At 42.9% G+C, this 26,446-nt stretch overlaps 1 protein-coding gene across 1 annotated transcript in view; it reads right to left on the bottom strand.

Annotated features, from left to right (window-relative positions):
* The window catches only part of LOC122806756 (ras-related protein Rab-8B), a gene marked incomplete in the record, with an annotated part of 475,375 nt that overhangs the window by 416,421 nt on the left and 32,508 nt on the right, over positions 1 to 26,446 (bottom strand). The window contains 1 exon segment of the mRNA XM_044077449.1: positions 3,078 to 3,138. Within this exon segment, the coding sequence (XP_043933384.1) occupies positions 3,078 to 3,138 (61 nt within the window).

Genomic DNA, 26,446 nt, shown 5'->3' with positions numbered 1-26,446 from the left:
GAGCTCTCGAGCTCTCGAGCTCTCTCGAGCTCTCGCGCTCGAGCTCTCTCTCGAGCTCTCTCGAGCTCTCGCGCTCGAGCGCTCGCTCTCTCGAGCGCTCGCTCTCGAGCGCTCGCTCTCTCGAGCGCTCGCTCTCTCGCTCTCGAGCGCTCGCTCTCGAGCTCTCGCTCTCGCTCTCTCGAGCTCTCGCTCTCTCGAGCTCTCGCTCTCGCTCTCTCGAGCTCTCGCGCTCTCGCGCTCTCGCTCTCTCGCGCTCGCTCTCGCGCTCGCTCGCTCTCGCGCTCGCTCGCTCTCGCGCTCGCTCTCGCTCGCTCTCGCTCTCGCTCTCGCTCTCTCGAGCTCTCGAGCGCTCGCTCTCTCGCTCTCTCGAGCGCTCGAGCTCTCGCTCTCTCGAGCGCTCGCTCTCTCGCTCTCTCGAGCTCGCTCGAGAGAGCTCTCGCTCGAGAGCAGAGAGAGGTCCCTCACGAGAGAGAGAGAGAGAGAGAGAGAGCACGAGAGAGAGAGAGAGAGCACGAGAGAGAGAGAGAGCACGCGAGAGAGAGAGAGAGAGAGAGAGAGAGAGAGAGAGAGAGAGAGAGAGAGAGAGAGAGAGCACGCGAGAGAGAGAGAGCACGAGAGAGAGAGAGAGAGCACGCGAGAGAGAGAGAGAGAGCACGCGAGAGAGAGAGAGAGCACGCGAGAGAGAGAGAGAGCACGCGAGAGAGAGAGAGAGAGAGAGAGAGAGAGAGAGAGAGAGAGAGAGAGAGAGAGAGAGAGAGAGAGAGAGAGAGAGAGAGAGAGAGAGAGAGAGAGAGAGAGAATGTGAGAGAGAGAGAGAGAGAGAGAGAGAGAGAGAGAGAGAGAGAGAGAGAGAGAGAGAGAGAGAGAGAGAGAGAGAGAGAGAGACAGAGAGCGCTTTCATCTTGTCCTGTATGTAATAGTACTAAGCTACATCAAACAGGAACAACCACTTCACCTAAACAAGATTCCTGAACTACCTTAGTCGACAGTAGCTACACACATTTTCAAAATGGAATGCGCAGCATTACTGGATGTTGGCAGACTTATTCCAATTGGTTCGAGACTGACCTACTTCCTAATGTAGCATCCAGTACTGTGCTTACCAAGATGAAGCATCATTTTGCAGTCGATGTTAGCCCGCACAAAAAGTTAATTCTGACAATGGTACATAGTTTACAAGAGACCGTTCAAAATATTTGCTGAAGAGTGAGACTTTACACATGTCACTAGTAGCCCCGAGTACCTGCAATCAAATGGTTTGGCAGAACATGCAGTTCAGTGTGAAAATTACTACAGAAGTCTAAACTAAACAGTGATGCTTTCTTGAATGTCTTTAATCTCAGAAATGTTTCTAGTGATAAACATCTTGGTTCACCTGCAGAGAAACTTCCGTCAAGACAAACCAGAATCACACTACCAATTAGCAGTACACTATTGGTTCCATGTGGAAAGAACAGATCAGGGAAAGTCAATCTGTTAAACAAGTAGTTATCCCTATTACAAGAACAGCAAACCACTTGATCCATTACGAGAAAGGGACAAAGTGAGTATGCAAACATCCAAAGGTTTACATCCAAAGGTTTTGATCAGATTGGTGTAGTGAAGAGTGTATGTCCAGAGCAGAGATTTTACTTTGTGGAATCGCAAGGAGCAGAATTTAGGATCAGAAACATTTGGCCCCGGTGTCTGAGCCTGTACTGCAGTATCATACCTGCGAGAAAGACAATCTGAGTGGCTTATCCATCGTTCCAGGACACTCCAGTAAATATCCCTGTTCCTGAGAAGAATCCCAAAACTCCAGCATTTATTTGTTCACCAATGACTGTCCCTCTGTTGATAAACCCAGTTCCAACTGCTATATAACTATATCGGGTCACATTTCCAGATCATGTTCCAGATGCACGGCAACTCTGACATGAATGTCTATACAACCATTTTACCTTTTGGTTTGAATATCAGTTGGGATATTTTGCAGGTGCCTTAATATTTACGGACATTAGATGAATTTAAAGACCTTCTGTTTCTAAAGTATAGCTAAACAATTGGCTTATACGATGCTGATGAGGTCAGTAAGAAGGCTGAAACAAGTATGTGTACAGCTTTACTGGCCTGAATATATCCACAAAGACTTAACGTGTAAAATGGTGTGGGCATTCAGAAGCCACAGAGCTGAAACATAATACCCCCAAGGAGTCATTTCCACATATCCCATGGTCCTCTAATTCAGGAGGCTTTAGGATTCAAAACAGTTGAAACTCTAGGATTGCCTTCATCAGGTTATTACATTTGTTCTAAAAGGTCCATTAATAAACTTTGACACACTTAACATTCTTAATATTTGCCTACAATACTGCCAGAAGTGTAAATCAGTAACTGTTAATCTGGGCCAAAAAAAAAAAAAGACAAACCTGTAACCTCTGCCCACCATACCATGCTTGCTGGTTTCTATAAAGCTCCAGTCTTGACCATACTGTGATGTAGAACTACAGCAAGTGGAAAGGAGCACTAAATGGGGTTTAGTACAACTGAAAAAATGCATTTGAAAATAAGCCATGAACACCACATTAAATTCACTACTATATTTTGCCAATAGATTTAAAGATGTCACAATAAAAAGCAAATGCAAACTTAGTTGTCTACTGAGGGGCTGAACTGTGTACTTCACTACTGAAAGCGAAAGAGCACTGATCAAAAACTAAGAATTACATTAACAGCCAAATTCATTACTCTAGGTGAAAGTTGCATCATTTGTTTTCCTTGCATTAATAAATACTTAAAGCAGGGCATAAAGGGTACAAGTGATGATCTCAGGCTGACTATATCAAATAAGCACGTTTGACAACACAATCAAGTATTTCACAAATGCCAAAAGAAAAGGTACAAAACATTGATACGGAAAGCATTTCTGAAAGTACCCAATTTACATGTTTATATGTTTTCTTGAAGAATTTTTGAAAAAGTGACAAAAATGATTACTAATGACCAGCTTGTCAGTTCAACACACCTAACGGTCTGAACAGTCCTTGTACAGGCAAGCACAGTGTGGTGCTTATTTTTAACAATGTCTCTAGACTCACCATATCTGCAGTTTGATTTTCTTTCCATCCAGTTCTACTGTTCTTATTTTAAAATCAATTCCTGAAAACAAAAAGAAAATACATATATATTTAAATGAATGCATTTTTAAAGGTGGTGAAATCTTCATTCAACATACAACTTTCCATTCAAAGGTCAGTAACAAAGATTCAGGAACAGCTTCTTCCCTAATGTCATCAGGCTGCTGAACTCTAGTACAACTGCGCTCCATAATGGCCATCTGGGTCCACAGAAACTGTAGAAGCTGGTCTCAAATTGTGCATTAACCTGGTTACCAGTCTCATCTAAATACTTACTGCAATATTCACTACGACTAACTTAAAGGCCATCTACGCAGTAGCAATGCGGTAAACTCTCTTCTTTCAGTGCAATACATGTTACATATTCATAAAGTAACCATAGTGCAATACATGTTACATATTCATAAAGTAACCATAGTGCAATACTCTAAGGTCTCTTTCTGTGCAAGGATCAATTCAATGTCTTAACCAAGTACCTGTGCAATACCAAGTCTCATACAAGTGTTCACTGCGAAAAGTCTAATTACGTGCAGTATTAGTCTACCTACCTGCATGCCCGTGATGTAATAGCTAGGTGTTGTGTGTGTAAATGTCTGTGAAAATAGTCTATATGTTGTCTGCACACAGTGTCCAGAGACATGGAATTTCGTTCAGTTTCCGCACTTGTGTGATTTCTGAATGACAAGAAAGTTTACTTTGAATTATTTAGTCAGTGGAATGTTAACTCAAAGTCAAAGCAACTGATAAGACACATCTGCATGCACAAAGACGGACAAAAAATGAATATCAATCTCATGCAATAAAATATACCAAAATGTGATCCCTGTCAGTTCAGCTAATTAAGGCCATAAGACAAAGTAAATGGCTGTACTGCTTTTATCAGGCAGGACATGGGCAAATGTCTGCAAAAAAAAATTTATTTAACGGAACTATCCAACAGATACAAGTCTTGTATTCCAGAAATGCTCTAGTCTAGTGTGTACTTACATAGCCTCAGCGCAGAACTACAAGTGAAGCATAAAGCTGTTACATGGAAGGCATAAAACACCACAAAAGATAAGTTGTGTAATGCAGTTATTCACCTTAGCAAAGCATACAAGACATTTTGTTTTCTAAAGCGCTTTTAATTCATTTGGGGCCACCTACTACATTACAGTTAAACCAATTTTCTTTACATAATACAAAAAGAACACGAAGATCCCTCTAACTCCTTTCTGCAAGCAGGGGAAAAACAAATTTCTCATAAGACTTGGAATTTTAGGCCCTGTTACAATACAAAAATTATTACACAGTCAAGTCACAACTTGAGGATGAAAATAAAGCTGCTAGTAATGCATCAAAAGCCATATTGCTCTACACGAGTAGAATTGTCCCAAATTACAGTGGGACAGCCATTAAGTATGGTGGACTGCCAGACATAAGGAACTAGATGACAAAAGCCATTTTCAGTGGGAAGCCAACATTAACTCATTGCATGAGTGGGACAAAATGTCACTGATAATAAACCGCCAAAAATGCTGCTGAATGCCTGACCACCACCAATGCAGACTGTAAAACACAACTGCCATTTCTTGGGACCGAAATATGCATATATCCATGTGCGAGTAAGGAAAAGGCTGAGGATGACATACAAATATTCTAAAAAATATTACAGGATGCTCCTGTAAAAAAAAAAAAAAAAAAGTGGTTACTTACTGAGGGGCAGTCTGCTGGTGAAAGCAACTTGCTACAACTGGTCACCCAAACAAAGCTAAACTGCTGGTGATCCAACTTGGAAGGGGAAGTATAACACACAATCACAGAAACACCAGAGAAATTCATTCCTAAGGATTACTTTTGTATGATCACAGTCTCACACAAAAGATATCCTAGTTAAAAAAAATCATTCTTGGGTAGAAGCAGCAGTCTTGGGTGCGTGTGAAAAACTACGATCAATGATCCAGCTTGTAAGAAGTTTGTGTTGTAGGGGGTGATGATGGAGGAGAAGAAAATACAATCAAAATGCATTTTATACTTTACTAATGTAAACCAATCAAAAAGGTTGAGTAGAAATTTTCGTAAAAACATGAAAATTTCAATATTTCAAAGAAAATAATCACATGCAACCACAATTTATGGGAAGACTTCACTGTCAAAGGAGATGTGTTACAGAACTATCACATGGAGTTTACTTTGGGGAGGGGGAAAAATAAAACTACTGTTGTGTGGAACTTCACAAAAGAAATGAAGGCACAACCAATTCTTTCAGTATTTTTACTTAAAATTACAACAGCTTCACAGAGCTGCTTTCTTCATTCACTAAAACATCGCTGCCACCATGACATCATTAGGTTCAGTTCGCAAGGCATGTACAGCTTCCTTTTTGTTACCGTGGCATAAAGTATACATCATAACAGCACTTCAAAAAAAAAAAAAAAAAAAAAAACACACCATTTCTTTGTACCAATAAAGTAATTTTCCAGTACCTGAAACGTAGTGATAAAAGAAGGACCAAGAATCTGGAAAGAACATTCAAAACTTACGTCAGTTTAATTTTTGCATATCCTTCTAGAATAAAACACAACTATTTCATCAGTTTTGAATGAAAAAAATATATATAGCCGTTCACCTAAAGAACATGTCTAGAACCATTACAAAAGTACAGTTTTGTACCTACCATAAATGTAGATGTTGGAGTGCTAATACAGCTGCAGTCATAACAGATGGATTCTCCTGCTGTCAGGCGGGTCCTCGGTTGGCCGAATTCCAAAGTCTAGGTCCGGCGTCGGTTGTAGTCGCTTCTTCCCTGACGTCAGTGCGACAGGGGTATAAAAGAACCAGCCAACGCCATTTTCTTTAGTTTTTCTTTCCCCAGATGTCAGGTGCCCCCAGAAAGAAGGCAATACATAAAATTATGTAATAATGCAATGCAATATAATCAAAGACCAGCTGTTGCAAGCAAATACACCATAAAAGACCCCTAGAGGGGAAGGAGGAAGGGAAACCTGGACTGCAGCTGTATTAGCACTCTAACATCTACATTTATGGTAGGTACAAAACTGTACTATGTTCATCGTGCATACAGCTGCAGTCATAACAGATGGGTAGAATCCCAAAGCTAAGAAAGGGGTGGTAGGCACTAGGTGGAGCCAAAATGCCCTGCAAGACTGCAGTGACAAAGCCTGCTCTAGATTTGGAGTATAATGGTAGGTTGTAGTGCTTAGAGAAGGTATGCACAGAACTCCAAGTGGTTGCTTCTAAAATATCCTTGGTAGGAACTCCTCTGAGGAAGGCTGCAGAGGTGGCTGTGGCCCTGGTAGAATGAGTTCTAATGCCTGTAGGTACAGTTTTGTCATGAAAGTAATAGCAAAAGCATATGCAGTGGGCTATCCATTTTGAGATTGTCTGTTTGGATATTGACTTTCCTTGAGCTCCTACCGCATAGGCCACAAAAAGCTGTTCTGATTTTCTGAAAGGTTTTGTTCTGTCCAAATAACGCAGTTGTCTGTGGATGTCCAAGGAATGCAGTAATCTCTCCCCTTTGTTCTGAGGATTAGGATAAAAAGTAGGTAAATGTATGGCCCGATTTAAAGCTACCCTGGATACCACTTTAGGCATAAAGGACGGGTTGGTACGCAATGAAACTCTGTCCTGATGGAAGAAGATAAAAGGTTGGACAACCATAAGAGCCTGTAGTTCTGAAACTCTACGAGCTGAATTGATATCCAGAAGGAAAGCTGTTTTCCAGGACAAATATTGTAAATCTGAGGAGGCAGCTGGTTCAAAAGGAGGCAAAGTCAGTTTTTCCAGAATGAAATTATGATCCCAAGTAGGTATTGGTTGTTTTCTTGGAGGTCTTAAATTCTTAGCCCCTCTGAGGAACTGTCTTAATAGAGAGTGAGAGAATAAAGGTGGATCAGTGTTGTATTCTGCAGAAATGGCTGAGGCATGGATTTTGATGGAGGAGAACGAAAGTCCACTGCTTAGCAATTCAGCCAAATATTGTAGTATTTGAGGTAAATTCAGTTTTCCAGGGCACTGGCCCTTTTTCTCATTCCAAAACACAAAAACGTTTCCATTTTGCAGAGTAAGCTTTTCTAGTTGATGGCCTTCTGGCCTCCAAAATGACATCCTGCACATCCTTGGAGAGCAGGGCCTGCTGCGATGCTAAGGAATCTTCCTTGCGGCTAGATGGAGTGTTTTCAGCTGACTGAAGAGTTTTGAAGCTGTGCTGAGTCAGAAGAGGCATTAGAGGCAGGGTCCATGGTGGGGAATGCGTCAGGCTCCTCAGGAGTGGGTACCAGTGTTGCCTTGGCCAGTCCGGAGCAATGAGGATCATCTTTGGTCTGTCTGCTCTGGTCTTCAATAGGACTTTGGGCAGCAGAGGAAGAGGTGGGAAGGCATAAACTGTCATTGATGTCCAACTGAAAGAGAGCATCCACTCTCCAGGCCTTTGGATGGAAGATCCTTGAGCAGAATTTTGTCAATTGATGATTTTTGTGGGAGGCAAAGAGATGTCTGGCCTTCCCCATTCTTGGATTATTTCTGTAAAAACTTTTGGATGCAACTTCCATTCATGTGGATCTGTCATATTCCTGCTTAGGTTGTCTGCCAGCATGTTTTCCTTGCCTGGCAAGTACTGAGCTTGTAGTTCCATTTGTAAGTCCATGGCCATGTTCCAAAGTGACATGGCCAGTCAGCATAGGGGATAAGAATGTGTTCCTCCCTGCTTGTTTATGTACCACATAACTGTGGTGTTGTCTGTTCTTATCAATAGCTGACCTGGTTGTAGCAGGTCCTTGAAAGCTGTAATAGCATTTATCACTGTTAAAATTTCTTTTTGATTGATGTGAAGGTGCTTTTCTTTTTGGGTCCATTTGCCCTGAATGCACCGGTCTGTCATGTGCGCCCCCCCAGGCATAGTCCGAGGCGTCTGTTGTGATGACTTGATTTGCTTGAGGCTTGCTGAATGGAAGACCTGTGTTTGTTTGGCATGCTTGAGCCCACCACAGAAATTCCTTTTGCAGACATGGAATTAGTGGTATTATTGGTTTCCAAACTGGCTGTGTTGAGACCATACGTTTTTTAGGTACCATTGTAGTTCTCATATGCAGCTTTGCACATGGGATTAGTAAGATGCAAGATGCCATGAATCCCAGAGCCTGCAGGATTTTCCTTGCAGTCAGCCTGGTGCAATTTGCCAGTGTTCTGAAATATTGAATTAGTTGCCCCTGCTTCTCTGGCGTGAGGTAGGCCATCTGGGTGTGTGTGTCCAAATTGGCACCCAGGAAAGTTATCTTCCGAGAGGGTATTAATCTTGATTTCTCTTTGTTGACTGTGTATCCAAAGCCCTTCTGTGTTGGAGGGAAGCCTTATAGCTTAGTTTTTTTCTCCCTATAACTAGCCAGTTTTCTAGTTTCAGCACTCAAATCTGTTTCTTTGATCTCAGCACTTGTTCAGAAAAAAAAAAAAAAATGTTCATCTGCTTTTACTGTACTTGTGTTTCTACCTACATTTTTTTTACTTTTGCATCAAGTACTCAATTGTATTTATTACTGCTTGGTGTCACTCATTCTAAGCCTTCTGGTTTAAACACTTGGGCTTCGGACCAGTTGTTTTGCACAGAGAGGGTTTGTGGTCTGCACTGTAGTGGCAGAACAGGTAGCTTACATCCTTCTAGGTTGGGAACTGCTGATTGAGGGCTCAGTGTCCGTTATTCTACAAGTGTATTAATTCTGGTTTAAGCACTTAGGCTTTCAGGCCAGTTATTTTACATTAAGAGGGTTCGTGGTCTGCACTCTTGTGGGAGGAGAGGCTGGACTCTGCCCTTCTGAGCTGGAAATTTCTGATTGAAGGCTTATAGTGCATGCATATCTGAACTGCTTCTTACTGAAGTTGGTGCGCCTTGTTTGCTGTGGCATAGACTGGATTCGGGCCTGCTGGATCTAGCTTTGTTTGTGTAACTTGAGCACTAATCCAGGAATTCTCTAAAGTATTCAATTGTATTTATTACTGCTTGGTAGTAACTTGATTAAAGTTTAGCTGTCATTCTAAGTCTTTTGGATTAAGCACTTGGGCTTCAGACGAGTTGTTTTACATTAGGAAGGTTTGTGGCATGCACTGTGGTGGCAGGACAGGTAGCTTTCATCCTTCTAAGTTGGGAAATGCTGATTGAGAGCCCAGTGTCTGTTATTCTTAAAGTGTATTAGTTCTGGTTTAGGCACTTGGGCTTCAGGCCAGTTATTTTACATTAAGAAGGTTTGTGGTCTGCACTCTTGTGGGAGAAGAGGCTGGACTCTGCCCTTCTGAGCTGGGAATTTCTGGTTAAAGGTTTATAGTGCCTGAATATTTGAACTGTATCTTACGGAAATTGGTACACCTTGTTTGCTGTAGCATAGACTAAATCCAGGCCTGCTGAATATAGCTTTGTTTATATGCTTGTTGTTTGTTTGCTTGTTATTTCCCTGGAACGCTAATTCCACCTAATACGCGGCTTCTCAGCGCTTCTGTGGCTCACTAGTGATATCTGCATTGCTTACTGTACTTATTTCCTTGTTTCACTTGAAAGTTACTGTTTGTCGTTTTTGCATTTAAGTTACCTGTAACACATTGCACTTAAGTTACCTGGCACTTGCTCACTAAAGCAATTATACAAGTCAGCACTAAAAATTAAAAGCACTACACCCTCACTCCCCACTGGTCCTGGTTTTCAATTAAGGAATTCCCAATATTATTCTAGCATGTCCAAAGGTCAGTTGTCAATCTCCTCTCCAGTCCAGCTGGTGAATCTGGGAATCTTGAGGCAATGTTACAACTGCCTCATGTACACAGACAACCCTCTCCTCCTCCCAACAAATTCCAACACATGTGAGAGATGCAACCATATAGCCAAACTGGAGGCTAAGCTCTCTCAACTCAGTACTGGCATAACCAGTCAGGAGGAGAAGGAAACCATACTCACTACAATTCCAGTCTCACATAGACCTACCACGACAGCAAACCAAACACATAATCACACATACTCGGAGGCTCTAAATAAAGATCTGCCGAAGCAGCAGAGACCTCCACCCAAGCAGCCGCTACCCCAAAACAAAACACGTGCAACACATCTCACAAAGCCAGTGTGCCAAACAGTCACAGCCCTTAAGACTAAACACCACACCTGATACACTTAATAGGTGACTATAGTCAGGCACACCGACGTCCCGCTCACCAGGCTGAACAAGGAGAGGGTCACGGTGAGCAGCCAGTCAGGTGCTAGGATCCGCCACATAACACAAGCACTCAGGTCACTCCAAGGCAAGTACAAATATGACTCAGTCATTGTCCATGCTGGTGTGAATGACCTGAGACGTACCTCCCTGGACTACATGAAAAGAGACATAAAGGAGCTCTCTGAGCATGTAGCCCAGGCCGGTATGACCCTGACCTTGAGTAGCATCTTACCCTCACAAAGAATGCCACAATATGAAGACAAGATGATCAATTTCAACAATTGGCTTAAGTACTGGTGTCATTCAAAGGGGATCCAATGCCTGTCAGCTTGGGATGACATGCTCGACAAGCCACGATGCTTCGCTAGGGATGGCTTGCACCTGTCACCCCTGGGCTTTCAGATATTGGCAAAGGCTCTTGCTACCCCCATAGTGCCTTTTTTAGGGAAGGCTCAAGACAAACCCACCTCCATGGGTATCGCAAGGGATAAGAAACTAAGAGTAAAGCTGCTCAACGCCAGAAGTCTAAACCTCAAGATGCACGCACTCGAAACTCTCCTTAGCATGGAGAACATCGATATCTGTGCAGTAACAGAAACCTGGTTCAGGGCTCCCGAGAGCACCCCAGCACTACCAGGTTATACCTCATACCATGCTTTTCGGCCCCAAAACTTGGACCGAACCACAAAAGGAGGGGGAGTATCGATATTCAAAGATACCCACACCTCCAGGTTGGTGGCAAAGCACGAAGCATCAGAGACTATCCATGTGCAACTATCAGTGGGTAAAACTGCCTTCCAGTTTATAGCTTGCTACAGACCACCCTCCCAAACCCAGGAACCCCACTCGGCCTTCCTGAGAACACTGGAAAATATGAAGGTCTCTCCAAACACCATTATATTGGGCGACTTCAACTACCCAAACATAGACTGGGAGCATTACTCTAGCTCCAACACCCTAGCCCAAAGGTTCCTAGAATTTATAAACTCAAATGCTATGGAACAACTTGTTACCACTCCCACAAGAGGGGAAAACATACTGGACCTGATAATCACCAACATGGGGACTCTATGCTCCAGACCAGAAGTGTATCCCTCACTGGTAAGATCAGACCATAAACTAATCTCACTGGATATTCACATCCCGACCCCACCCCCTGCCCAGAAAACCACAGTGAAAAACTTCTCTAAAGCAAATTTTACACTCCTCAAAACTGAGGTGGAATCCTTCAAAGCCCCCGGGCCTGTGGAAAATACGGCCCAAACCGCAGAATCCTTTTATAAACGCATTCTATGAACACCTTCAGGAATGCATGGATCATGTGATCCCAAATAAAACCAAGACCCAATCCTCCAAAGGCAGACGTCCTGTCTGGTGGACCACAGCCATAAACAAACTATACAATAGAAGGAGGAAGCTACTAAATGATAAAGCAAAATCCCAAAAAGGGAAGGCATCACTGATCAGTATTAGCAAAAAACTACGGGCACACATAAAATTGTCTAAGGCCAGCTTCGAGAGAAAATTGCACAGGACACTAAGGATAATCACAAGGCTTTCTTTAGTTATGTTAGGAACCTGGGTGGTAATTCCCAGATATGCTCAGAATTAGTCCAAAATGACAAAAAATACACCGAACCCACAGACATTGCCAACATCCTAGCTGACAGGTTCAGCGCAAACTTCTCCACCTCCTCCCCACCAAAAGGGCAAATATCTATCCCAGCAGAGTGCTGCCCCCCTGACATCTCAGATGCTCAGGTAAGAGCCGCCTCTCCAAAACAAAAACACAGCATCAATGGGACCAGATGGTGTCCCAGGCTGCGTCCTACATGAACTCAAAGAAGAGCTAAACCCAAACATAAAACTACTGTTCAATCTCAGCCTTACTACAGGATATGTGCCCAAAGAGTGGCGTACAGCAACAGTGGTCCCTCTCCATAAAGGTGGTGCCTCAACGGATCCTGGAAACTATCGCCCCATAAGCCTGACTAGCTTGGTCTGCAAAGCTATGGAAAGGATCATCATGGACCTCATAAATAAAGATACTGGGGACCTACAAACACTGTATCCTACCCAGTTCGGCTTTAAGGGCAGATCCTGCCTCTTAAACCTGGTTGATTTCTTTGAAACAGTCACCAAGGCCATTGACGAGGGGAAGGTGGTCCACACAGCCTACCTGGACCTCGCAAAAGCCTTCGATACAATACCCCACTCGGTCATTATAGATAAGCTCACCAGCTTAAATATAAACCCCTATGTCACTAGATGGATTGCAAACTGGCTCAAGGACAGAACCCACATGGTTAGAATTGCTGGAGCCATGTCTCCAAACCAGTTACAAGTGGTGTCCCACAAGGCTCAGTCCTGGGACCTCTCTTGTTTGGTATATAATTCTCGGAGGTACAGGCCAACACGGAAGGACTGTGGCTGACAAAGTTCGCAGATGACTGCAAACTGGGTTCCATAATAGACTCTCCAGCCGACACAAGCATCCTCCAAAAGGGCCTCATAGAAACAGACAACTGGTGCCAGTGCCATGGCCTCAAGCTAAATGCCAAAAGTGTATAGTCATCCCCTTTGGCAAAATCAAAGTGCCCACAAATTACCACATGGGTGGAAATCCATTAAGTACAGAAGTAATTAGGGACCTGGGGACCCAAGTTGATAGCAATCTCTCATTTGACAACCACGTGGCCAAAGTGGTTAGAAAAACATTTTATATAGCCCACCTAATCATGAAGGGATTCACATCTAGATCAGGGGAGGTCATCGTGCCTCTTTACTCATCCCTCATCAGGCCCATAATTGAGTACAATGCCCCTTTTGGGATGTACCTTACCAGACACCTGCAGCAACTGGAAAGACCCCAAAAGTACCTCACCAAGAGGATCAAAGGGCTCAAACAGATGCCATATGCTGCCCGGTTAAAGAAACTCCAGCTCTACTCAGTGGCATACCGCCTGTTCAGAGGCGATCTGTGCCTGACGTACAAAGCCATGTCCAACCCGGAATTAATGGACATGCTGCACCTCAGAAAATCCAAATCCCATCGAGCTACGCGCTCGAGAGACTTGAACCTCAGCACTGAAATAGATGGGATATGCTGGAGGGACAGATTCATAACCCAGAGGCTCCCTTCACTCTGGAATAAAATCCCAGTCCAGGTTAGACAGAGTCCCTCATTGACTCTCTTCAAGAGGAATCTTGAGTGGATGGGAGATCGTAGGTTTACCCCGGGTATCACTTCTGTGCCACTGTTAGAGGCACAGTATACTAACCTCGAAAAAGGGCATAGCAAAATAAATTTAAAATGGGTGGCGAAAGCCAAACACATTCAGGCTAGGCTTATAAATGCCCTAGGGCAGATAGCCTAGTATGAACCTATGAACCTATAATAACATTATTACATAAGCCAGATGTTTCAGAAGAATGTGCTTGCTGTCCGCTTGGATCAGGCAGTCGTCCAAATAAGGGTATATTTGTATCCCTTGAAGTCTGCAGTAGGCAATTACTGATGCCAGGCATTTCATGAATACTCTGGGCGCAGTAGATAAACCAAAGGGCAATGCAGAGAATTGATAATGGGTTGAACCTGCAAGAAATCTGAGGTATCTTCTGCAATTTTGTCTGATTGGGACATGCAGGTATGCCTCCTTGAGGTCCAATGTTACCAGTCAAGACTCCTTGCCCAGCATGGGAAGAAGTTGCTGTAGAGTGAGCATCTTGAATTTTGGTACGAGTAGGAATGTGTTTAGGATGGAAAGATCCAAAATAGGTCTCCAATCTTTTCCCTTCCTTGGCACCAGAAATAACCTGGAATAATAACCTTGACCTTGTTCGTGCCTCTTGAATAGCTTTCATGTTTATAAGATCTGAAATTTGCTTTTGTGCCTCTGCCCTTTGATTGTGTGGCAGGTTTGGCATGCCTTTCATTTTTGGAAGAGTATGAAAATGGAATTTGTAGCCTCTGTTTATAATGTTCAAGATCCATTTGTCCTTTGTGACAATATGCCAATTTTTTGAGAATAGTGCCAGCTTTCCTCCTAAAGGGGCTGCCATTTGAGACCTGGTTGGCATGCAAAGGGGAAAGTCATTGGTTCTGCTTTCTGAAAGATCGAGAGTTGTCCTCACCACCTCTGTGTAGGAGCTTGCCATCGTCTGCCTCTGTACGAGCCTTGTGTTTGTCCTCTGCCCCTCGGGCGCCTGTAACTGCCTCTTTGGGGTCTGTCTGAGGCAGGAAAGGACCAGTTTTTGGAAGGCCAATTTCTACTAAAACGTGGGGGTTGAACCTGCAGAAATTCTCAGTTTGCATTGATTTAGCCTTTTCCTCCATTTTCCGTAATACTTCCTCAGCATTTGCCCCAAATAGTACATCCTTTTGAAGAGGGGTGTCTAGCAATTTAGCTTTGACATGATCAGGCAGTGCTTGTTCCTTGAGCCAGGCATGCCTACATATGACTGAGCCTGTAACAGCAGCTCTACATGAGGCCTCTAGAGCATCAAAACCACATTGTAAGGTATGTTTACCCACTTGTTCTGCACTATGCATTAAATCCTGCAACTCCTTCATGTCTGGTTGTTCAGGTTGTGACATTTTACTTTTCAATTGAGATAACAGAAACTGTTGGTATTTTAGCATATGAAACTGACAGTTTAAGGCACTCATAGATAAGTTAGCAGAGGTATATACCTTTTTTCCCCACCTTTCTAAGGATCTGGAATCTCTCTCGGAAGGCAATGGGTTTCTGGCAATGGAGGCCTCAACTCCCTTGGGCCCCTGTGAGATGGGTAATCTGAATAATCCTGGCCTTCCCAGTGGAAGTGTTCCCTTAAGGTATGCAGAGTTTCACCAAATGAGTAATCCTCAGGGGGGATACAGAAGGAATAGATTCCTCTGCATCAGAGTCTTCAAAAGGGGAGTAAGACTGTTCCTGATAATCAGAGTGCTCTGAAATAATGGAGCCCTGATCAGAGGAGGGGGAATCTTCCTCCACTCTGGGTCTTTTGTCCGGAGGTGGCTGAGAACCTCTGATTAGAGTAATTAAATCCTCAGCCATTTTAAGCATCTGTTTCTTAGGCATGGGGCCTGGAGATGGGCCCTGTGTAGCTGGTCTCTTAGGGTGCATGGTAGCTTTAGACTTGGTGAAAGCCTTGATGGAGAAAGAAGAGGAAGGTCTGAAGACACCTTGAGTGGAGGTGGACCTGTCCACATTCTGTGTTTCAATGCCAAGCGTGGCTTCGGTATCTGTAGTCAGGGTGTGGGCCGAGGTGCCTGCGACCTCGGGTACAGGAGACACCGCCAAAGATGTGTCGTCCGTAATCAGGGGCTGCGTAGGCGCCTCGCTGAGAACCGGACCACGTGTAGTCTGCTTTGGCGTGGTGTCGGTAGAGGCCGCGGACCTCGAGTGTCGGTCCTTGTCTTTGCGTTTTTTTAGACAAAATCTGAGTCTTGAGTATCCGACGACATAGTATAGTTAAATGCTTTCCCGAAATAATGCTGGGCGAACTCCGCCCGACGCTTAATAGTGCGTTTGTTGAATGTAGCACAAAAGCGACAGAGACGTCGTGGTCTGGGCCTAAACAAGTTATACAGAGGGAATGGAAATCCTTATGCGGTATTCGCTTCCCACAAGAAATACAATTATTAACTTTGTCTGACATCGGTCTGAGGCAAGAAAAAGTTTCCCCAACGGGGTACTTGGCTTTTAAGAAGACTTCAGTTCCAAATTTTTCATAATCTCAGGAGCTGGCCGACCGGCACTTGCGAACTGCTTCTGCTTCGGGCACCGCGCAGCAAGAGAGACTGAAGAAAATGGCGTCGGCTGGTTCTTTTATACCCCTGTCGCACTGACGTCAGGGAAGAAGCGACGACAACCGACGCCGGACCTAGACTTTGGAATTCGGCCGACCGAGGACCCGCCTGACGGCAGGCGAACCCATCTGTTATGACTGCAGCTGTATGCACGACGAACATCTGTTTCAGACATACAGCCCTACGACAAGAAACAATGTACTTCTACACAGCCATTAAGACAAGAAGAAGCTGTCATGTTGCAGCATATTCAGTTTCGATTCTACATGCATATATAACTTCTATTCAAAATGGGAAATTCATGGCCAGAACTAATCTGTACCACATTAACAGAGAAGTGTGTATAATCATTGCTTTTTATGTATTGTGAAAGTGACCTACCACTAAGATGACATCACCATTACAACTAAAACCCCCAGCAATGACCATGCTAAAAACACATTGAGCAACTTGAGCTGTAAGCAAGTCCTTAAAGATGGAGGAGCTGTAGGCAAGTTCTTAAAGATGGAGGTCTGGCGATAGTGTAGTGTAGTGTACAGGCTCACCTTCAGTTCTGTGCAGGAGCAGGCGTGGCTCCGCTGATTGGCATGATTGATATGCCATTAATATTAGGCAGGGATATCATGCATACAATTAATGTGGCCGAATGTAACAATTTTACTGTAAAAATATCCCATGCAGACTATTAAAACCTGGCAAGTCCGACTATTTAAAAACAGAGACCAGTTAACATCTCGCATCTTTTAAAATATATATTCAAGTATATTCAAATATACAAGTAACAACTTGCAAGTCCTGAATATATGTTACCTGCCGCTGGCGAAATAGTAATAGTTAGAGACGCCACAGAGACTTTGCTCAAAGACTAAACAAACGCTTCCTAATTCATCTTGTTAATTGCGTTTATGCTATTTTCCAAGCATAAACACAATCAAGATTCGACAGCTGTGGTGGTGCAGCGGTAGCGTTGTTGCCTCACAGCAAGAGGTTCTCCCGTTCAATTCTCGGATGGATTGCCTTCTGTGTGGAGTCTGCATGTCCTCCCCGCAGTAAAGTGGCGCTCGAAAGACATGCCCCACCTTCAATGAAGGCACGCCCATTAATGCGTCGGGCTGGCAACTCGGCACCATAAAAATCTGCCAATCATTAGCGGACCGGAGTTACGCTGTGGCGACCCCTAACCAGGAAAAGCCGGAGAGACAACCTACACTAGTTTTCCTCGGTAGGACCGGGAAATATTAGAAAATGCATTTCTAAGACTAGTTCATTGCAGTGTTACCATACAATGATAAACATTATATGTAACGTGATTTATATTGAATTTTTCCCTTACCCCAGTGGATACCAACTACTTTAACAACTCCCTCCCAATGAAACAAGTAAATATTACCTGTAATATCTGGAGATTAAACTATTCATTTAATGGTGAGTGAGCAAAAGACACCTGCAATGTGCCAGATTCACTGAAGTAGTCTTCCATTACAACGCATTATTACAACTAAGGGTGCTAACAAAAAGCTGGAGTACAGTACGCATGCCTTTTCACGTCATTTTAACTCTGGAGAAATGGAATTAAGTGTGTGTGCATATTTGCAATACCCGGTCAGTTTTCAGATAGTGGCAATAAATCTTTGTATATACTCGCTTTAGTTATTTAATAACCATGCATACAGCCATCACGTATGTACAATTAAACAGGCATGACTTGAGGATCAAAGAGTCTAGGTGGGACACTAAATTTGAGGGCAAAAATTATAGTGCTAAGCATAAATCACAGCAGTTGAGGGGTATGGTATGGAGCAGAGCTAATCTAAACTTTCTTAACTTTCCACTTGTGGCATCGTACAGTTGGGAAACAGAATATTCACTCACACCAGATGAATATTGAATACTTCCAACTGATGTACAACAGGGGAGGGTTTTGCTGGTGTTTGCTACTGTGCATCTCGTGAGCCAGTACATTAATTGCCGGAGGTCTTTGGGTACATCATGCATCTCTGCTTACTATATTAGTTTCCTGAATCATTTACTCAGAGCTGGGAAGGGTGACATTGTCCCCTATATATAGGTCTGCCCATACCATTTGTGTAAATCTGTTTGAAAGCTGTTAATATATACCAGATTAACATAACAGCTAGATATAGGATTTCTGCTCAAGGCACGAAATACAAGTCAATACATGTCCACAACAAATGTGCACTGAAGCGTCATTGTACAAGTAAGCACAAGCCACGCTTAGTTTTCCTAGGTGTCCTTTCCAGAAATCCAGTCACCAAGAGAGCCTTTAATAAAAAAGGTGATCAGCCAGCAAATTTTAGTGCCAAACTGCATGCAGGTCTTAGAAAAGAGCAAAATGGCAGTCTTAATGCAGTACATTCTGAGGATCCAAGTACAATTCCATACTACTCATAAGTGCAGTCAAAGAGTAATGGAGTTATTTCTCCTATATAGAAGCACCAAATACAGGCCTACAAAAAGGATCAAAGCAACAGTAAACCAGACTAGGTTACAGACAGTTTCTGAAGTGGTCTAGCATATAGCTTCTTCTCATGGATACAGGAATAAGTGTAATAAAGGTCTAGAACAAAATCAGTATTTAGCCAGCACTATATTAAGAGCAAAAAATAGTAACTTCTATTAAAACTGGCTATTTTTGCCACTGGAAATATACCATCACACCCCACCACACCCCCCAAACACACATGTAATGACACAGATCAAAGTACACACAGGCCTTTATACTTGGTGACCTATCAAATTCAGTGCTCAGCTGCATGCGAGGCCTTTAAAGGCAAAATGGGAAATTCACTAGCATTCACCCTACAATACACACCCCACCTCTATATGAAAGTAGGCATTAAATAAAAAAAAAGTCACAGTACCTTGTACATCATTTTTTCTAAGAATTATACTAAAAAAAAATCAAGCTATTTCAGATATATGGGACTACATTGGTAAACTACCATTAGTACGCCTACACATCCATTAGGCTAAGTTTTGCATCATTCACTTCAGGACACGTATTAGGACATTCTGCTGACAAACTAAATGTATATAAATAGTAATTTTACAGTTATTACAAGATCTAAAATAATCCTTCAAACAATTAATTCGGAGCGGTTTTCTTTTTTCTGCTAGCATTGTGGGGCTCCGTTTGGGACAGAGAACAAACCCTGTGCTTCACAGCTACAATCTCAAGATAAGGCATCACATAAATCTATCTTCTGATCTGTGCGACATACCTCAGTATCCCTCATTCCACCTTGGACAGGCAAGTACCTGCTCCTCTGAAGTGAACAGGAGGATCCTCTACCAATGCCACATGCATCTTAAACAAGCTTGAGATCATCCTGGTCCAGTTTTGTAACCTAGTACTGAGAAAGTACAGTTTTGTACCTACCATAAATGTAGATATTTGAATGTATACACTGCTGCAGTCATTGAGTTATCCTGCCGTCAGGCGGTTCTCCAGTCGGCCTGAGTTCCAAAGTCTTGGTCCAGCGTCTGTTGCCGTCGCCTCCTCCCGGACGTCAGTGCGACAGGGGTATACAAGATGCAGCAGACACCATTTTCTTCAGTTTTTCTTGCCCCAGATGTCAGGTGCCTCTAAATAGGAAGGCAATTCCAATTGCTAATAAAACATACATAAAAAAAGCAAAATACAGCTTAAGGCTACCAGCAAATACTCCCCATAGGTAGCAAGGGTAGAAGACATAGGTACATACCAGCCAGTAAGGAGGGGAAGGAGGGAGGGTAACCTGGACTGCAGCAGTGCATACACTCATACATCTATATTTATGGTAGGTACAAAACTGTACTATGTTCGTGTTACACTGCTGCAGTCATTACACTTGGGTAGAATCCCAAAGCTGAGGAAGGGTGGCTGGTTCTACAAGGCATAATGGGTGGCTATAAGGCCCTGCAGCGGTGAAGCCAGCTCTGGATTTAGAGTATAGAGGCAGATGGTAATGCTTGGTGAAGGTATGTACAGAACTCCAAGTTGCCGCTTCCAAAATATCCTTGGTAGGTACTCCCCTGAGTTAGGCAGTTAAGTGGCTGTTGCCCTGGTGGAGAGAGATCTAATGCTGCTAGGTATAGGTTTTCCATGGTATGTGTAGCAAACGTACAAGATATCCTATCCATTTTGAAATGGTCTGAAATGGCTTTTCCCGGTGCTCCTGCAGCATATGCTACCAATACATTGTTCAGATTTTCTGAAAGCTTTGGTTTTGTCCAAGTAGAAGTGTAACTGCCTGTGAATGTCCAAAGAGTGCAGTAGTCTCTCCCCTTTATTCTGTGGTTTAGGATAAAAAGTTGGCAGGTGAATAGTTTGGTTTAGAGCCACACTGGATACCACCTTTGGCATAAAAATAGGGTTAGTTCGTAAAGACACCCTGTCCTGGTGGAAAATGAGGAAAGGTTCCACTGCCATTAGTGCCTGTAATTCTGAAACTTTGTGCTGACGTCATTGCCAGGAGCAGAGCAGTTTTCCAGGAGATATATTTTAATTCTGCTGTGTTGGCTGGCTCAAAAGGAGATAAAGTTAGCTTCTCCAAAACAAAGTTGAGGTCCCAAGTTGGAGTAGGTGCTCTACGGGGCGGTCTTATGTTTTTAGCACCCTCTGAGGTACTGTTTTAACAGAGGATTAGAGAAAATTGGTGGATCTGTGTTGTAATGAGCAGAGATGGCAGAGGCGTGGATCTTGATGGATGAGGAGAGTCCTTTGTCCAGCATCTCAGTTAAGTATTGTAGTATCTGAGGAATGTTTGGGGAAAAAGAGGGTCAAGGCTGTGAGCTTGGTTCCAGGCACAGAATCTCTTCCATTTATCCGAATAGGCTTTCCTGGTACTAGGCCTTCTTGCCTCCAGAAGGACATCCATAACAGCTTTGGAGAGGGGCATTGCTTGCTTGACTAAGGAATCTTCCATGCAGCTAGGTTTAAGGTCTTTAGCTGGCTGTGCAGTATTTGTTTGTTGTACTGAGTCAGCAGATGTGGGATTTGAGGCAAAACCCAGGGTGGTTCTTGTGCCAAGCTCCTTAAGATTGGGTACCAGTGCTGGCGTGGCCAGTCTGGTGCAATCAGGATCATCTTTGGCTCTTCCTGCCCAGCTTTTATAACTACCTTTGGCAGGAGAAGAAATGGTGGGAAAGCGTATACTTGTAGGTTCTCCCAGCTGAATGAGAGGGCATCCACTTTCCATGCTTGTGGATGGTAACTCCTTGTGCAGAATTTTTGTAGCTGGCAGTTTATTAGGGATGCAAACATCTATGTCCGGGCTCCACCATTTCTGTGTTATCATTCTGAATATTTGTGGATTCAACTCCCATTCATGGGGATCCATGATGTTTCTGCTTAAGTTCTCTGCCAGTGTGTTTCCAAACTTTGACAGTGTTGAGACCATACATTCTTTAGGTACCATTGTAGTTTCCTCATATGCAGTCTGGCATATGGAATTAGTAATATGCCATGTAACCCAAGGCCTGCAGAATTTTTCTTGCAGGGAGTTGGGTCTTGTTACTATCAACTGAAAGTATTGTCAGCTGTCCTTGTTTGTCTGGCGTGAGATGAGCCATCTGGGCCGGTGTGTTCAAGCTGGCACCCAGGAATATAAATCTCTTGTGAGGGCACTAGTTTTGATTTCATTTACCGTGTACCCCAGGCAACTTAACTTTTTTACAAACGCCAGATTTAGAAGAATGTCCTTGCTCTGCTTGAAATAGGCAGTCGTCCAAGTACGGATAAATCTGAATTCCTTTCTGTCTGCAAAATGCAATTACTGGTGCCAGGCACTTTGGCTTATCTACTGCACCCATGGTCTTCACAAAGGGCAGTGCAGAGAATTGGTAGTGCATTGAACCAGCTATGAATCGGAGGCATGTTCTGCAGTTTTGTCCGATAGAGCAGGTATGCCTCTGAGGTCCAAAGTCACAAGCCAAGCTTTCTTGCCCAGCATGGGAAGAAGCTGCTGTAATGCCAACATTTTGACTTTCAGAACATCCAGGCAAGTGTTTAAAGATGAAAGATCCAGAATGGGCCTCCAGGCTTTGTCCTTTCTGGGTACCACAAAGAGTCTTGAGTAAATCCTTGTCCTTGCTCCCGTGATGGTACCTTCTGAATAGCGCTCATATCCATGAGTGCTGTAATTTGTTTTGCCTCTGCCCATTGATCTGGTGGGAGATTTGGCATTCCTTTTAAACTTGGCAGAGTGTGAAAGTGGAACCTGTAACCTTGAAATACAATGTTGAGAACCCATTTGTCTTTGGTGATCATTTGCCAATTGTGGTAGAAGTGCCAGTTTTCCTCCCAAGGGGGCTGCCAAGAAGCATTTGTTTGGCAGCTGTAGTGGGAAATCATTGGAGCAGTTTTTTGTTTTTTTTTTATATGGTTGGGGCCTGTCTTACCCTTCTTTCTGGCCTGATGCAACCCATTGTCGAGGCCTGTAAGTACCTTGTGTTTGACCTCTATCTCTTGGACGTCTGTATCTTCCCCTTTTGAGGTCTGTCTGTAATTGGAAAGGACCAATTCTTAGTTGGCCAGTTTCTGCTAAATCTAGGAGGCTGAAATGGTAAGAAATCCTTCACCATTTGCAAAGATTTTGCCTTATCCTCCATTTTCTTTAGTACCTCTTCTGCCTTAACTCCAAATAACACATCCTGCTGCAAAGGACCAAGACTTTGGAACTCAGGCGACTGGGGAACCGCCTGACTGCAGGATAACCAAGTGTAAATGACTGCAGCAGTGTAACACTATGAACATCTGAAAAATGCCTTGATGGCAACTTTAGAGCTAACCTTGAAGCCGCACTACACCCCCCTTCCCCCATTCTAATACCTTGGGCCATCCTTTATCACAACATCGCAAGCTAGGGCTGCACACTCCTTTGTTTTTTGTTTTTATCAAGGCACAAAAACAGAGTACCTTAACTAAAATCTATCTACCACACAGTATGTGGTAGTTCCTTCAAGTGATTTGCAGCGTTCCTCATCTTGTTCCAGCTGGTTGGTTTCAAGTGATGTCAACATATGTAGCTGTTGTAAAATTAATTCCTCTGCATTACGCATTTGTTTCCCATCTTAATTTCACCTACTCTTAGTGGCAAGAGGAAAACATCTTTATTCTTTCTCGGTTCTGCCCAATCTTTCATCAGCACTTGACACTGCAAACTTGTGCCCTTCTGGATAACAAACTATCATGTCTCTTGTGCAGTCTTGGACAGGACTGCTTACTTGTCCTGTCAATCAGGGATGGTAGTTTCTGACATTACTTCATAAATCATTCCCCCTCACTTGTGCTATTCCACAAAGGTCCACCATTGTTCTTTTTGTTGGCATCTATATGCTGGCTTCCACTGGGTGACATTTGGCAAAGAGGCCTGCAATACACAGTTATAACTCGGCTGCACTTGACATACTGTATCTGCCATTAACTGTTCTGCCAGTGATACATTCAAATTGTATGATATGTAATCTGTTAAAGCTCACACACTGATCGGGTGTGTCCATTTAAATCAAAAACAGATATGACAAGGTATGGAGTGAGTGTAAGGGGGGGGGGGGGGCACAAGTGTAGAAAAATGTTAACTTTTCACCTATTTGACAGCAGAACTTGTACCTCAGCCTCAACATACAAAAGTTGCATAGACGCAAACAAAATCTGAATCTGTAAGAGGGGCACATGACACTCCATTTGCTCACTTAGAGCGGCTGGGCCCACTACCCTAATTGTCACTCTACTCAACATGTTAATGCACAAGAACTCTGAAATCAATAGTCTCTAATACAGTCACACATGCAGTTGCACTTTACTACCTCTTCTACTACTACACTTCTGGGTGTGCCAAGACACTTAACTACATAAATAGCCTACTGTAGTTAGATCAAGTCCTACTCCATCAAGAGAGTGCATGTAGCTGCATGGACATAAGTTAACTTTACACTAGTGCTGCATCACAAGCATAACAGGTCAGCACACAAATGAGATGTTACTACCAGTGATGCAACATTCCCATACAGATTTTGTTTCTCGAGTTTAGCCAATACTGCCATGATTTAATCAGTTGATATATCAGTTTTCTTTGCTATCGTACGGACACAATGTGTTTCTCCATTTTATTGTATTTTTTGTAGATATGGTTCTTACCTCAAAGTCTGCTGACCATGCACCTCTCCCAACTGGACGCAAGCTCATTCATTCTTTAAATCACTGGTACCCAGACAAGGCACTACAGTGCTTCTCTGCTGGGAAGGGGGGAATCATTCAGGCAGCCATGATGGTTGCTTGTGCCCTCAGAGGTATGCCAGTAGTTAGGATATTTTAACTATTAACCTAACCACCTCCCCAGGACAGGCACACTCATCCTCAGTCAGCTCTGTCAAGCAGCTAAGCTGCTAATAAACCTGCCTTATGCCTTTATACCACTGGAGTTGACTGTTAAACATTTTAATCAAGATTAAATCTGTAAAAAACAGGCCCAAATGGTCCACTTCACTATAAGTAAACAAAGAGTGTCGTGTTTATGGTTTTGAACAACTTCACTCCAACCCTTAACTGATCTTTAAATTGCATGAGAAAATAGAAAAAAGTTAAGACTTCATTCTATACTTTATCCTGAATGACTATGCAAGATGCTACACATTTGGAAATCTCTAGCTTTATAAGGCGATGCCTTTTTAAATAACAAGTTGGTTACCAAATGTGTGATAAAAATGTGAATTATACAAAGGAAAAAAAATTAGCATAAAATCATCAGCAATAGGAAAATGCTCATGTTATCACAAAGCACAATAATTTCCAACAACAAATAAAAACGCATTACCCAGCTCTGCCTGTGTCTGTGTTGACAGTGGAGAGGTACAACTACTTTTACGGCAGTGTACCTCAGCTGGAGGATGTCATAAAATGACCAGGGGCTGCAAGTGCCATCCAGTTGCAGTGAAAAATGCATTCTGCAGGAAGAAATCTGAAATCCATTTCAACATTTACAGTACACAACTGCTGGGATTTCCTCATCAAAATCAATCCATTGTATCTGCAAGACAACGAAACTTAAGGAAATCCCAGAAATTGCAGCCAGCCAGTATGTGGTTGTAACATTCAAAAGGAAGAACACCTGCAGCTTATTTAGAATTCAGCTGTCAGCTTTACAAGAAATTGAGAAATCATATTTCCTCTCTGCCAAGTGAATACATTAACTTTCTGTACAGCAAGTAATTATCAACTAATCACATCCCCTTTACAGCGAAGTCCTTTAGAAGTATTCTTAAATCTCAGATTGTGAGGATTCTTATAAACCTACTACAACTGGATTGCACTCCCACCCTAGAAAAAATGTCAAACACAATCTTAATAAGCAGTCCAACAACTTAGTTTCAAAAATGTTTTTGTATTCAGTGCTAACACAGCAGTGTAGGCGAACTAGAAATCTTGCTGAGTAACCAAATGTATTTTTAGTCTATGCAAAGTATTTACCAGGCTTCTCCATAATGAAGATGTGCGTTCGGTCACTGGGTATATACATTTGTGTACGCCAATGTATTTAATGTTAAATGAGGCTGTACTAAACAGCTCACTGCTGGCCTGAAATTTTAAATCACAAGCCAAGTTTATAAAGCAAGTAACTTTAACCTCTCTTTCAAGAGACAAGAAGTTGAACTACCTTGACAGACTTTCAGTTTTTCCCGGTTAGGGGTCGCCACAGTGGAACTCTTTGTCTGCTAATGATTGGCAGTGAATTTTTACGGGGCCAAGTTGCCAGCCCGACACCCAACCTTCAAAGAAGGCACAACCATTCATGCACGTACCAACCTGCATGTCTTTATAGAATACCAATGTTTAAATTTACCCCTACACAAAAATAACCAAAGCAAGCTTTAAAATTTCACAAGGTATACAAAAGGTGCCAATGGAAGTACAGGGCATGTTAAAAAAAAAAAAAAAAAAAAAAATACAGAAATGGCATTCAGCTTAAAGTAATAATGGCTGGTAGTGAGGAAATAAACCTGCATTTTTATCTAAATTTCTCTCTCTCTCCAGCAGTACATTTATCAGTCTGCTCTACAGAGTTCAAACACTAACCTAGCACACCATTAAAGGCAATAAATAAGCATCTCCTACACGATTATCTGAACCAAATTCTCACCTATGAGTCAGCACCATCAAGAAAAGAAGTGTGCTCATTCAATTATTTCAACTAAAAAAAAAAAAAAAAAAAAAAAAAAAGAGAGAGGAGGGACTCCTCGAAGACAAAAGGAAAAAAGAAAAAACAGGCTCAAAGCTTCCAAAATTAACATCACTCAACAGAAAAAGTCAAAGGGCTAAGTAA

This window comes from Protopterus annectens, chromosome 7.part0 (genome assembly GCF_019279795.1).
Source record: "Protopterus annectens isolate FY-2018-M chromosome 7.part0, PAN1.0, whole genome shotgun sequence".
NCBI classification, from domain to species: domain Eukaryota; kingdom Metazoa; phylum Chordata; order Ceratodontiformes; family Protopteridae; genus Protopterus; species Protopterus annectens.
Note: the sequence above shows the minus strand (reverse complement) of the source record. Positions and strands in the feature narration are given on the sequence as shown.